Source organism: Eurytemora carolleeae, unplaced genomic scaffold (assembly GCF_000591075.1).
Source record: "Eurytemora carolleeae unplaced genomic scaffold, Eaff_2.0 scaffold1025, whole genome shotgun sequence".
Lineage (NCBI taxonomy): Eukaryota > Metazoa > Arthropoda > Copepoda > Calanoida > Temoridae > Eurytemora > Eurytemora carolleeae.
The window spans coordinates 50,359-63,745 of record NW_019396917.1 but is presented as its reverse complement, the minus strand read 5'-3'; the positions used below and the strand labels follow the sequence as shown (position 1 = coordinate 63,745).

Below are 13,387 nucleotides of genomic sequence, written 5' to 3'. Positions count from 1 at the left end.
ATTCATTTTAGAGCATAACAATTCATTTTAGAGCATATTACGATTCATTTTAGAGCATAACAATTCATTTTAGAGCATAACAATTCATTTTAGAGTAAAGCAATTCACTTTAAAGCATAACAATTCATTTTAGAGCATAACAATTCATTTTAGAGCATATTATGATTCATTTTAGAGCATAACAATTCATTTTAGAGCATAACAATTCATTTTAGAGCATAACAATTCATTTTAGAGCATATTACGATTCATTTTAGAGCATAACAATTCACTTTAGAGTAAAGCAATTCACTTTAGAGCATGGCAAATCATTTAGGAGCATAAGTCTCTACTCTTTAAAAAAACAACGCATCAAATTAATTAAACATTTTTTTAATTATTTTATTAATTGTTTTTTCAATTGTGGTTTCACTACAACAGTGACTTGCGCATTTATACTGCAAGAAAACATTATCAGAATTAAACAATTTCAAACATATAAAAACTACAATGCATCTTTCACGGTAGGGATCAGATAAAGTTTTCAAGGGTACAGTTGTGAATCGGGCATTGTCATCTTTGGATGGAGGTTCACTTGAAATTACGTGTACAGCCCCTTTAACATAATTTCTGGGGGGAGGGGGGTCTAGTAAACTTCTCCTCACTATTAATCCTTTAAACATTTTTCATATAATACTAATATTTGGATTTATGCATATTCAAGAATTGTATAGGAAAAATAAGAATTAATTAAAAACTAAACCTACCTCAACATCAGCTTGAGTTTAGGTTTAGAGTTAGTCAATCGTGTTTGTGTTAATCAAAATATAATATTTATTAGTTTTTAAAAAAATTATATTTCTATTACTAATGTTTATTTTATTCTATATTGTATATTTCAGATAAATACAAATATCTTGTTACAAAATATGGTTTCTTCTCATATCTGATATCATTTGTATTCTTTACAGTTTATTGAATTAAAATTTTAAAGACTTTTTACGAGTGACATTTTTTATATAAGGCTCAAATCAAAATTGGGAAATTCAAAAAAAATTATATTTAAACATTTCTTGGCTTTCTATTTCCTTGCTTTGTTACAAACAGGCGAAAGGAACTGAGTTCTTGCAACAAAGTCTAATTTTCTAATACCTGAAGTCGTAGACTTTTAAAATATCAATCTATAAATTCTATGTTTCAAATATATAAGGATTAGCAAGTTTTTAAAACTAAAATTTAGATTTCTTCATTCTTCACCAAATAATTGTGTGTCCGTCTTCAGTCACGGAATTCCTAAATTAAACTTTTTGAAACTATTAAGTCTATATATATATATACTTTCCTTGTCTGCCTGTCCATTAAATGTCAAAACGGTTTAACCAATTGGTCCCATTTTTGTAGAGCAACTCTCGTGACTGGGACCCGGGGAAGATTCGTTTTGTTAAAGTTAAACAATTTTGTCAGAAATCATTAATTTTGACAATGTACCAATTTAAATAAAAAAATTCGCCGAAAATTTGGAATTATTTAAAAATGTCCACTTTCAGAGCAATTCAGTTACAAGCTGAAATTATTGATGGGAGCGAACCGCACTAAAATCCTAGAAAATAAATAAAAAGTAAATGAAAACTCAGTTTTACCCTTAAAATGAAGCAAAAGTTTTTTGGTGTAAAATAAATTGACTTTATTGGTAAGCAAGCAAACATGATATATTTTACAAAAAAATGTTCTGTTGAGCATTCTATTAAACAAACTCCTTTTACAAAGAAGAGAAACATTACAAAAGTTACCCCCATGGTAAGGTAAACGCTGTACAGGCTTTTGAATTGACAAAACTAGTTATAACATCTTTTGTAGAGAAAAAATGGATGAAATATTCTAATATTGGGTGATATTTGAAGAAAGGAAAATTTACGGGGCAATAACAGTACAGATCAATTTAGATGACGTCAACATTTAAATTGTTTTTTTTTTCAAGAATGTGCCTTATCAAGGAAAATAAATATATTTCAAATTGATTTATGTTTATTTTGTCATAGCCATTTGGAAAGTAGGTCTAAATTGAGATTTAATTAGGAAAAGGAAAAGTATACATTCAGACCTCAGATCAACAAATTTTAATTTAGAGGCAGGGTTACCTGTCATTGTCTTTCTGTGACTGTGAGCCAACTGATATTCTGGAATCTATTCTTGCGATCTCAGTTCTTACAGAAGGGTCGGTTGAAATCATCTGACCACGTGGTAAATCAAACATGGCTGCCATCCCAGAGTCAGGTGGTAAATCAAACATGGTCGCCATCCCATCAGAGTTACATGGTAAATCAAGCATGGTCGCCGTCCCATCAGAGTTACATGGTAAATCAAGCATGGTCGCCATCCCATCAGAGTTACATGGTAAATCAAGCATGGTCGCCATCCCATCAGAGTTACATGGTAAATCAAGCATGGTCGCCGTCCCATCAGAGTATTCGATAGACCGTTCAATCACTGGATAGCAGCCCAAAAACTTTTTCTCAGGATTCCTGAGTAGGGCTGGATGTCTTAATAACAGGGAAATGTTCAATTAAGGGAACTGTGATATAAATTCAAAAGACCCTTGATGAAAAGATGGCAATGTCCGATTCTCAATGGTATCCTTAAAAGCTTTGTCTGGTCAAGTATGAATAAAATATCAATGTTTTTAATTTTAAAAACTGACAATTTATGCTTGTGGCATTTCTCCTGTAGGAAAACCTAGAAAAACGAAAATATCTTTCAGATTATTGATCAGAGAAAGGTTTCAAGGGTACCGTTACAAATCTTTAAAAGTAGGGTTACTTGTTACCAATTTTTTTGGAACATTTTATGACTACTACAGTTAGAACTGTTCTTTAAGAAAATGTAGCGATAATTTATTATTTTTTTAAAAATTGAAAAAATGTCACTAGGGAAAGAAAGGCCTTTCGATAACAAATGTGGAACGACCAGTTTTTGATACTCAAGAATATGACCAGCCCTATTCCTGAGACATGAGATTAGCTCACTGGAGTCAAAAACCTCTGATGATCCTCGAACAGGCTGCTGTTTCTGAAGCGGGAAGCGGAGATGTCCTCTTGGATTCATCCTTTTCAATGTTAATTTTACTTGAAACATCTGTATAACTTGTTTTAGGTGGGCCATGTATTTTTATATCTTGTTATTTCTTAAAGGATCAGGTTTTTTAAATCATGAAATAAAAAAAAACACATAAAATATTTAAATATTGAGGATGATATTTTGATTTATTGGCAAATTATCATATTCAGAGACATAAATTCTCTGGCATGCTGATGTTGAACATCAAAAGTCTAGAATTATTTACCCGACATCTTCGCCATTAGAAAATATAGTCGGTGTAAATGTTTCCTCTGTGATTTACAGGTCTCAAACTCTTAAGCAAACATCTCAAAGAATTTTGCCAATTACTTTTTAAAAACCAAAGCTAGCACCAAGTGCTTTACAGTGTTAAAATGTACATGTAAAGGGCCACATAAAAGTGTTAGTAAGTTGGAGCGGTAAACTTAAATGTAATTGAAGATGCAATAGCTATTGAAATTAACATTCCTATTAGTTTCCTTTGCACTCCTATCCTCATAGGAATGTTTTTTCCTTTGAAGAATTAACCTAAAAAATTGACAGAGTTTATTGCTTGAAATATAAGTGCCAAGATACCGTATCTGATTTCTCAATTTTTTGGCAAATACACTTAAATAAATACGTCTTTTTTGTCTGTCTGTTTGTTTGTATCCAATAAATGTCTGAACCTATCAAGCCCAACGTTTGTGTTAGGCCTCCGGAAAAGTTTATGGATGATTAAAATTTCACAAAATTTTATGAAAAACAAAGGAGAATGTGCACATTTCCAAACAAAGAGGGGGGGTTTTCTGACTTATGTATAGAGATTTCTCTCTGATTTTTTGCATGCAGGCCTGAATTGTGAAAAAGTTTTTGAATCAAAAACCAAACTGCAGGGAGAAAAAAAAGTTTTTCTTATTTTTCGGGCATTTTTTCAAAAACTTTGTGATAGGTCCATGTGGGGTGTCTGAAGTCATCAACATTGGGTTGGGAACCTCGAAATTCTGAATTATTTAATGCATTTCCCCTTGTCATTATACCATTCTACCCTACTAATTATTATTACTAGAGCTTTCAATCTGAATTTTTGCTTGCAGACCTGAATTGTGATCTAGTTTTTGAAAAAAAAAAATAAAAATGGGGAAAAAATTATTTTTCCTCTCATTTTTCCCGCAGGGCATTTTTTCAAAAACTTTGTGATAGGTTCATGTGGGGTGTCTAAAGTCATCAACATTGGGTTTGGAAACTCAATCCTGGACTTTTTAATGAATTTCTCTCTGTACTTCTAACAATACGCCCACCCCTTTTCCGAATTTGCTCCCTTCAAAAGGCCAAAGAAGCCTTCTGATTTTATCACTTGAGATTTTTCTCTAATTTTTTGCATCCAGACCGGAATTGTGATCTAGTTTTTGAATTAAACACCAAAACGGTAGGGGGGATATTTATTCTTCTCATTTTTCCCGCATTTTTTGGCATTTTTCCAAAAACTTTGTGATAGGTTTCCCGACCCAATGTTGATGATTTTAGACACCCCACATAGACCTATCACAAAGTTTTTGAAAAAATGCCCGAAAATGAGGGAAAAATGAGGGGGAAATTTTTTTTCCCCATTTTGGTTTAGTTTTTTTTTCAACATTTTCACATTTCTGTAGGGTAAGCTCACAGATTTTTTATGTTAAATATTAAATCAATAGTTGATATATTTGCCAAATAAAGCTAGATCTCTAATTGTATGTAAGGATGTATGTCTGTCACAATTTTTATGTTATCGATATCGCGTCCACCAAGGGGAGGTAGGCCAGCCACAACAATTTCTAGTCCGAGCCACATTCTCCTCATTTTGTCGTCCGAGCCACCTCTAAATCCTCGTCCTTCCAATTTTATTTTTTAAAAGTATCAAGTCCTCCAAGATAAAACTATTTTTATATTTTTAAGAATCAGGCCACATTAGGCATAATTGAAATATTAAATTTTAGTAAATCTAAAAAAATTGTTTTTGAGTTCAATTTCCTAAAAAATTTTCATTTTTTTATGCGTATTTTCTGAAATTCCTGTTGTAGAATGTCGCAAATAATTCCAAGGTTACAGAACTTTAATCTTTTTTGTTAATCTTATACGGGAAAACCATATATTCTTTCCGGGTGGTTCCATGGGGAAAATGATAGGCAGAGGTATGCCAAATATTTTGCTATTTAAAGAAATTTATAAATCAATATTTTTTAAAAATAGTTTTATCTTCAAGAGTTAGAAACTTTTAAACACATATAATCGAAGGACGAGGATTTAGAGGCGGTTCGGACGAGAAAGTGAGGAGGATGTGGCTCGGACATGAAGTTGTTGTGGCTGGCCTTCCTCCCCTCATCCACCTTAATCGTCCTAAATTTTCCCAGTACCTGTTTGTGAGCATCGTTTTCCTGGCATTTGCATAGAATCTTCTATTTGCAGGCAATTCCCTTGGTTTCTAGGAAATAAGGAAATTTTTTATTTTCACACAAGACTAATTAATACAAATTAAATGTTGATTTTAAAAGGAAATTTAAAAGTTTAGAAAAAGAATAAAAAAACTTGTTTAAATTTTTGCTGATCCAATTTTTTAATGTGTTCAGAAAACCTTATATTTTATTTTTTTCAAGGAACTGATTGCATGACTCAACCTCTAATTTTCTTTTTCAATATTTCTATAAATTGCAAACAAATGAACAGGATGAGACTGCTAACTTATTTAATGATTGGGCCAAACAAGAAAAAAGTTTATACTTGCAGGGACTTATGAATGAACGGAAATAAACCGTATGCATTCCGTACAGTCGTCTATGAAGTCTCATCCTTTGTGGGTAAACCTGTATCTGCATAAAAAGAAGTGGAATTGAAATTTTGAAATAATTAAGGCTTGCGACTTAAATTTGGTTGCAATATTGTATTATATTGAAAATTTTAGTAACAGGAGAGTAATCTTGCTTTTATCATGATTTCACTACTGTTTTTACCCCAGGCCATGACATGATAAAAGTGTATCTTTACCACCGATTTCATAGATTGCTGCCTGTTCAATACACTGGGTGGTAAATCAAGGCTATACATGGAACATCCTAAAAAACAAGCTGAAAAGTCTGTGGTATTTAAGCTGAAAAGTCTGTGGTATTTAAGCTGAAAAGTCTGTGGTATTTAAGCTGAAAAGTCTGTGGTATTTTATCTGAAATGTCTGTGGTATTTAAGCTGAAATGTCTGTGGTATTTAAGCTGAAAAGTCTGTGGTATTTAAGCTGAAAAGTCTGTGGTATTTAAGCTGAAATGTCTGTGCTATTTAAGCTGAAAAGTCTGTGGTATTTAAGCTGAAAAGTCTGTGGTATTTCAGCTGAAATGTCTGTGGTATTTAAGCTGAAAAGTCTGTGGTATTTAAACTGAAATGTCTGTGGTGTTTAAGCTGAAATGTCTGTGGTATTTAAGCTGAAAAGACTGTGGTATTTAAGCTGAAATGTCTGTGGTATTTACAATGAAGAACTTTTCCATGAACAGGTAATACTGTTTTGTACAAAACAACTAACAAAAAACATGTTTGAATGATTTCACATTTTAAAAAAATGCACCATTGAAAACAGGAAAAGATGGTGGCATGAAAAGCAACATTTAAAACAAAAATCAGAAGAATGGTGCAAAAGTGGTTTTGAATCAGTCTTTATAATATTTTATGTTAAGGGTCTGAAAACGTAGATTCATTTGATTCTCCATTGAAAGAGGTTCATGTTTTGTTTTTAAAAACTGATTATTTAAAGTTCTGGTTTACAACCAAAATTAGATTGTATATATCTTGGTTCAGAATTATACACAAAAAATATGTTATCTTTCACAATATTGATTAGATCAAGGATCTATGGGTACCGTTATGAACTGACATGTCCCTTTTTAAAGGGATTGTTGTTTAAAATTACAATGATAGTCCCTTTAATCAAACCTTTACAGCTACTGCTTCCACTTCGAGAAGACATTGAACCTCCAGTCTTACTTCTTATGAAACCAACTTTTGGCTCTAAAACAACATATTACCAAATTGATTGGAATTTTTTCCTCAAAAAGATGAAGAAAAAATACCTTCTTTTGTTAAGGGAAACTCGGAGGAAAACACTGGAATTTTTCTCTTTTTTCCCTTAGCCTAAACAAATTAAACTTCGGTATATCAATATAATGAAGACGACTTTTTTGTTCAAGTTTTAATTGTTTCCGAAATTCAAGTTTACATGGAATTAAGAGAAGCTTTTTTAATTGACAGCCCCTCTTTGTTTCCATGTTTTGTGTATCCAATATCCATGCTGTTTATACCTGCTTGATATATATCAAAATTGAAATTGAAAGTTGTCTTCCGTACATTTATATAATCGCCTACCACCGTACATCATCAATATATGTTTATTAAATAAAAAATTACAAAACAAGCTTATTTTTAAAAATTGGAAGTCAAACCTTGTAGAAATCCAACGTATAGAAACTGCTAAGTATAGCAACAAGGCGTATTTTTCGGGAGAATATTTTTTATATTTTTGAGAATTTAAATCAGATTAAAAATCAGATGTAAAGTAGATTTAACTTTCATAAAATCCTTTTATTTAAATGGTAAAACGGAATTTTATGAAATCATATTAGCATTACTGGAGAACTTTTTTTCTACTTTTAAGAAATTTTTTTCTAAAAACAAAACTGTAAATAGCATTTTCATAAAATATTTTTTAAAATAGTAACATACATAACCATATAATCATTCATTTATGTTGTCAGTACATAATAAAATCTGGGGGACCTTAAACACAATAGAGAGCAGTACAAATGTACCAATTAAACTATTTTGCTCCTTTAATGTCTAGGATATGTTTAAAAAAAAATAGAAATTATGATAATGATAATGCTAAGCTACAATGTTTTACAAAAACGTTTAATTTCTCAAAAATATAAAAAATGTTCTCCCGGAAAATACTCCTTGTTGCTATACGTATTACGTAGCTGTTTCTACACGTTGGATTTCTATAAGGTTTGACTTCAAAAATGGGGTTGTTGATAAGTGTGTATAAACCATAAGAGCAATTTCATTATAATCTTAATCATTGATTAATGATATAATTTTTTCCTGCACCTTTTCATTTGCAAGGAATTCTGCAGATCTGGTTTTTCTAAGCTCAGAAAAATCTCGCTCAAAGCTAAACAGATACAAAGGAATTGATTCTTTGCCACAAACTCTGATTTTCTAATCTCAATATCTTTGCAACCCAATGTTGTAGACTATGATCTTTGTTAGATCAAATAATTCAATTTTGAAATATTTAAGATGTACACCATCAGGTTGCAACGATTTAGGGATTAGAAAATTTGAGTTTGTGGCAAAGAATCAATTCCTTTACTAAACTATGATATTATTATTTTTCATTTGGAAAACCTTTCACAGACAGGACATTTTAAAAATAGAATGTTTTGTAAACAGGACATGTTATGGACTTGAGTTTATATGTTTTACTATCTAAGAAATGACCCATCTTTTCAGACTTTTTAGACGCCCTTGGAAAGACAAAAAAGTTTGAATGTTTTTAAAAACCAGATAAAAATTGCCTGAATCCTGTGTTAGGCACACAATGCATTGATTTTATTTTTAGGTTTGCTGATGAATTCCGGTGTAAAGATCCAAAAGACTGAAATAAATCAAAAAGTTAATCACAGATTGTAATTTCAAATAACCCTCCATTTATAGAGTGGATTGTTGATTCACTACATCAAGGTTGCAATGCAAGAAAAGTAAATTGCTGTCGCATATACTCTACGTTTATTTAGATAATTCACATAATATTTGCATATAAACATAATATTTCATTGATTTTTTTATGTGAAAGATGGATCCCATGTCAGGCTTCGACATCCGTCTTGTGTTTACATTACCGCCCAGAGACAGTATACTGCAGTACAAAAGATGCGTACACTTCTGAAATAACTTTCCTTGCATTATCCTTGCACTACATTACGTTTTAAACTCTTGAAAAAGTGTCAAACACTAAAAATGCCAATGGAGGGCCACTTGAAATTATGCCTACCACCTGTCCTACAGCCCTTTAAATGATGAATTAACAGCGAAGTTTTATTGGAGTAATTGGTGATTACCCCATTAATTTTACATTAATTTGTTTTTGAATGAAATTCTTACAATTTATCTCTGTTTTTTGTCCTATGAAATTATGGTTTCTTAATTTCTCAATTTCTTGGGGATGGGGAACCTGCAGGTGACAATCCCTATCACTTACCAAATTATCAAATTCAAGACAATCCCTATCACTTACCAAATTATCAAAGTCAAGAGGTCCAAATGAGAGCTGTGTTATCAGCCTCAGTTCATTTTGGGCTATTTTCTCCGCCATTTCAGCACTAAAATAAGATTGGAGCATTAGGTTAATAATTCACGAGATAAAATGTCAGAGGAAATACTGTTATCACAACAAGACATATCCAATTGAACAGACTTTTCTCTGTTTAGAGAACTCCCTTTATAATCATCGATATCTGCTTAAGGCAAGGATATGTGAGCTGCTCCAATTGGCTGCCTTTGCCACATGAAGGTAACTGCAAGCAAAAAAAGTATATCCTTCGTGCTGTCTGTATCAATATGTTTTCAAATTGAATATTTGTTGATATGTTTAAAAAATTCAATCATGCTTTGATCTCCAATTTGAAATCTGACATAAATTGTGTGAAGGATATATCCATATATAAATTTGGCTTGTCTGTAGATATTATGACTCGCTACATTTTAACCAGCACCCTTAATTTAATATGTTTGGAATATTCACACAATTTTCTGAATCTGTGAAAAGCCTTCACCCTGAAGGAAACTATCCAGTAGCATCTAATCCAAAAAGGTCACAATGACGTATTCAGAACCAACAGAGATTGTACAATCACACATTCACTATATTTCTATTCAATTAGAGAAAAAGTGGTTTATGTGATAAAAAGTAATCAGAAACATCTACTGTATGTCAGAAGTGCAAGCAATGTGGTTTCAACTTTGGAACTAAGTCATTCGGACCAAATTATACTACAAGGGGTTTACTCACCTGTATACAGGCTGATAAGGGAGATGTTCAGTGATTTTACCTGTAAACATTCATGATCAAATCATAAAGAAATAAGTTTTGAATTTATACATTTTACCCCTATAGAATCTAAGTAAAGTAAGTACCCCATCTTTTCATGAAGGATAATATGATGAGACTCCAGAGTATTAGAACAATTACCACAATAGTTCCCTAGGATAAAGAATAGTATGATTAGACTCCAGAGAGGATAAGAACAATTACCACAATAGTTCCCTAGGATAAAGAATAGTATGATTAGACTCCAGAGAGGATAAGAACAATTACCACAATAGTTCCCTAGGATAAAGAATAGTATGATTAGACTCCAGAGAGGATTAGAACAATTACCACAGTAGTTCCCTAGGATAAAGAATAGTATAATTAGACTCCAGAGAGGATAAGAACAATTACCACAATAGTTCCCTAGGATAAAGAATAGTATGATTATACTACAGAGTACTAGATCAATCACCAGAATAGTTCCCTATGGTAGAGGTATAGTATTATGAGACTCCATTGGATTAAATCAATCAGTAGGATAGTTCCCTACAATGTAGGAAGTTTGGAATCCTACCTTGCAAACCCAGAAACCTTACAAATGTGCATTACATGTGGTTCTATTAGGGGAGGTTAATATAACCTGAATTGTGTACCATTATGAAGCATTACTTTGTTCTCAGAAGGTTATTTATTAAGTGGATATACGGGCTTCCAACATTACAGGAATCCAACATAAAGAAATCGCTAGGTATAGCAACAAGGTATATTTTCCGGGAGAATTTTTTTTATATTTTTGAGAAATTGAACGTTATTGCAAAACATTGTAGCTTATCATTATCATTATCATTATTTCTATTTTTCAATATACCCTAGACACATACAACTAACTAGATTAATATGTACATTTGTACTGCTCTCTAATATGTTTAAGTCCCCCCGATATTATTATGTACTGACAACATTAATGAATGATTATATGGTTACATAAAATTGTGTGTTACTATTAAAAAAAACTATTTCAGGAAAATGATATGTACAGTTATATTTTTACAAAAAAAAATTTTCAAAAATATTAAGGCTAATATGATTTCATAAAATTCCGTGTTACCATTTAGATAAAAGGATTTTATGAAAATTATATCTGCTTTACACTGATTATTTAATTTCCCAAAAATATAAAAAAAATTCTCCCGGAAAATACGCCTTGTTGCTATACCTAGCGATTTCTATACGTTGGATTTCTATAATGTTTGACGCCGATATACATTCATATATCTTTCAACCAAAATGTATCATCAGACTATTTGGCTTGTTGGGAGAGAGTCAGAGTCTTTTTACACATGATTACAAGTATCCTTGGCTTTCTTAATTCTAATAACTATAACATTTCAGTCTTGATGTCTGAAAAATAAGAAATAAGTATGATCTTAGAATAAAAAACTCAAAACTTTTGTTCTCTTTGCTTGCTTTACCTTCCCAATAACTTTTCACTAGGTTATAGCTGTGGGGACTGGGAATAAGCATTTTTAGCAATTTATAATGAGAAATAATATGAATGCAAATCTCATTTGACACACTAAAAACCATATTTCAAATCTTAGTTAAAGTTAATAAACGCTTACTTGTTTCCCAGCATCCCAAAATATTTCATAGGTGTAGAATACTATTGTTTCACTCGTCTCATTCTCAAACCGAATCTAAAATCAATAGTTTTCCCTAGTGAGTTAAGTCTTTTTAAGGGACAGGCATAACACTTTTCTAATTCAATTTCTATGATTTTATATGCAATTAATCAAATTTGAATCAGCAATCAGAAATTGATCATATGCTGTTTTACAGGTGCAATAGAATAGATTGGAGTTTTGTGTAAGTTAGGTATCACTGATGGTCAAAGTTTGTCTAATGAATGATTGCAGCAGAAGTTCTATCCAAATTTGTCAAGATTGAAGACAATTTAAAAGCTATGGCCAATTACCATGTTTTTGAGGAATTTATGTTGACTTCAAGGAAGACTTTATCCTTTTTTAAAGTTTAGTTTTTAGATCACAAACATTAATAGTTTAGTGATTTAAAGATATGTATTTTAAAATCTACATATTTATTATCTCCGTAACGAGATTATTTTAAAGTTACTTAAAATTGTTTACAATATTTTTAAAAAAAAGGTTGTACGATGATAACGTGGTAATACATTTACATTCTTTGTATTTTAGTTTAAAAAATTCTTTAGTTTGCGGAAAAATTTTTCCCTTTTTCTTTCCAAAATTCATATTAAAATTTTTTTTCTTCCATTGGAGAAAGAAAACTTTTTCAAGTATTTTGGAATATGAAGTTAATACGAGTTACAGTACTGCTGAGAATAGAGTCCTCTTTTTTATAGTTAGCTTAAAGATAATTGGTTTACAACTTACCATAACTTGGTACTCTATATGAGGTATCAACTGTTTTAAAACACGACTGCGCTCATATGGAGTCATTATTGGGATAACTGTGTAAGACCTGAAGAAGATATAATTGCATTTTATACTGCCCTGCTAATAATAATGCTATGTTGTAAAGAATTAAGATTTTACTACAGTTTTATTTTGTCCAAAACATAGAACAGGGTAAAATAATGAATTTATGAACAGGGTTAAGATAGATTGAAGATATCTATCATATGTCATAAAGTTTCCTTTATTTTCTTCATTTGCTTTCTATTTCTTGAATTAAAACCTAAACAATTTTATAAACCCCAACTATGTATCTTTTTTAAGGATTTCAGCCGAGGCTCAAATATGGTTTGTTCCACTTAAAATTGTATTTATTGTTTCAAGATTTAAGCCGGGGCTCAAATGAAACTGGTTTTTGGCAGATTTTAGACGCGGCTCAAATAAATTACATTCAGACACTGTACTGTTGTATTATTTAAAAATATAAAGTAAGCGAATCTGATTTTTTTGCACTTCCATGTGTAAGAAAAGAAATCTTCGCATTCATCTTTAATATATTTAGAAAAAGCTTTATTTAAATAATGCAATGTAAGAATCACAAGTTCTATGCCCAATAACTATTAAATTTCTTAAAGGGTTCTTTGAGGCAAAATGTTGAAGTCATATCAGATATTAGTTGCTTACCAATCCTGGGTCATTCCATAAACAATTTCTAGAACTTGCTTCTCAGTTTTCTACAAAAACATTGACATAAAAAGGTTCAATTAAGGTTCAAGCA

At 31.3% G+C, this 13,387-nt stretch overlaps 2 protein-coding genes across 2 annotated transcripts; both read right to left on the bottom strand.

Annotated features, from left to right (window-relative positions):
• Positions 1 to 881: 881 nt before the first annotated feature.
• LOC111710082 (uncharacterized) lies at positions 882 to 8,335 on the bottom strand. Its single transcript, XM_023484105.1, has 9 exons — positions 8,194 to 8,335; positions 7,161 to 7,221; positions 7,024 to 7,098; positions 6,094 to 6,161; positions 5,466 to 5,533; positions 3,562 to 3,621; positions 2,981 to 3,082; positions 2,118 to 2,501; positions 882 to 1,272 (listed from the first exon to the last, which is right to left on the bottom strand). The coding sequence occupies exons 3-9, from the start codon at positions 7,055 to 7,057 to the stop codon at positions 1,233 to 1,235; spliced, it is 756 nt and encodes a 251-aa protein (XP_023339873.1). The 5' UTR covers positions 7,058 to 7,098; positions 7,161 to 7,221; positions 8,194 to 8,335; the 3' UTR covers positions 882 to 1,232.
• A 306-nt stretch (positions 8,336 to 8,641) lies between these two features.
• On the bottom strand, positions 8,642 to 13,387 carry LOC111710075 (uncharacterized). The gene is made up of 7 exons (XM_023484096.1): positions 13,294 to 13,387; positions 12,589 to 12,676; positions 11,800 to 11,874; positions 10,282 to 10,348; positions 10,157 to 10,196; positions 9,383 to 9,467; positions 8,642 to 8,743 (listed from the first exon to the last, which is right to left on the bottom strand). Exons 1-7 carry the CDS (start codon positions 13,305 to 13,307, stop codon positions 8,642 to 8,644), a joined length of 471 nt encoding a protein of 156 aa, XP_023339864.1. The 5' UTR covers positions 13,308 to 13,387.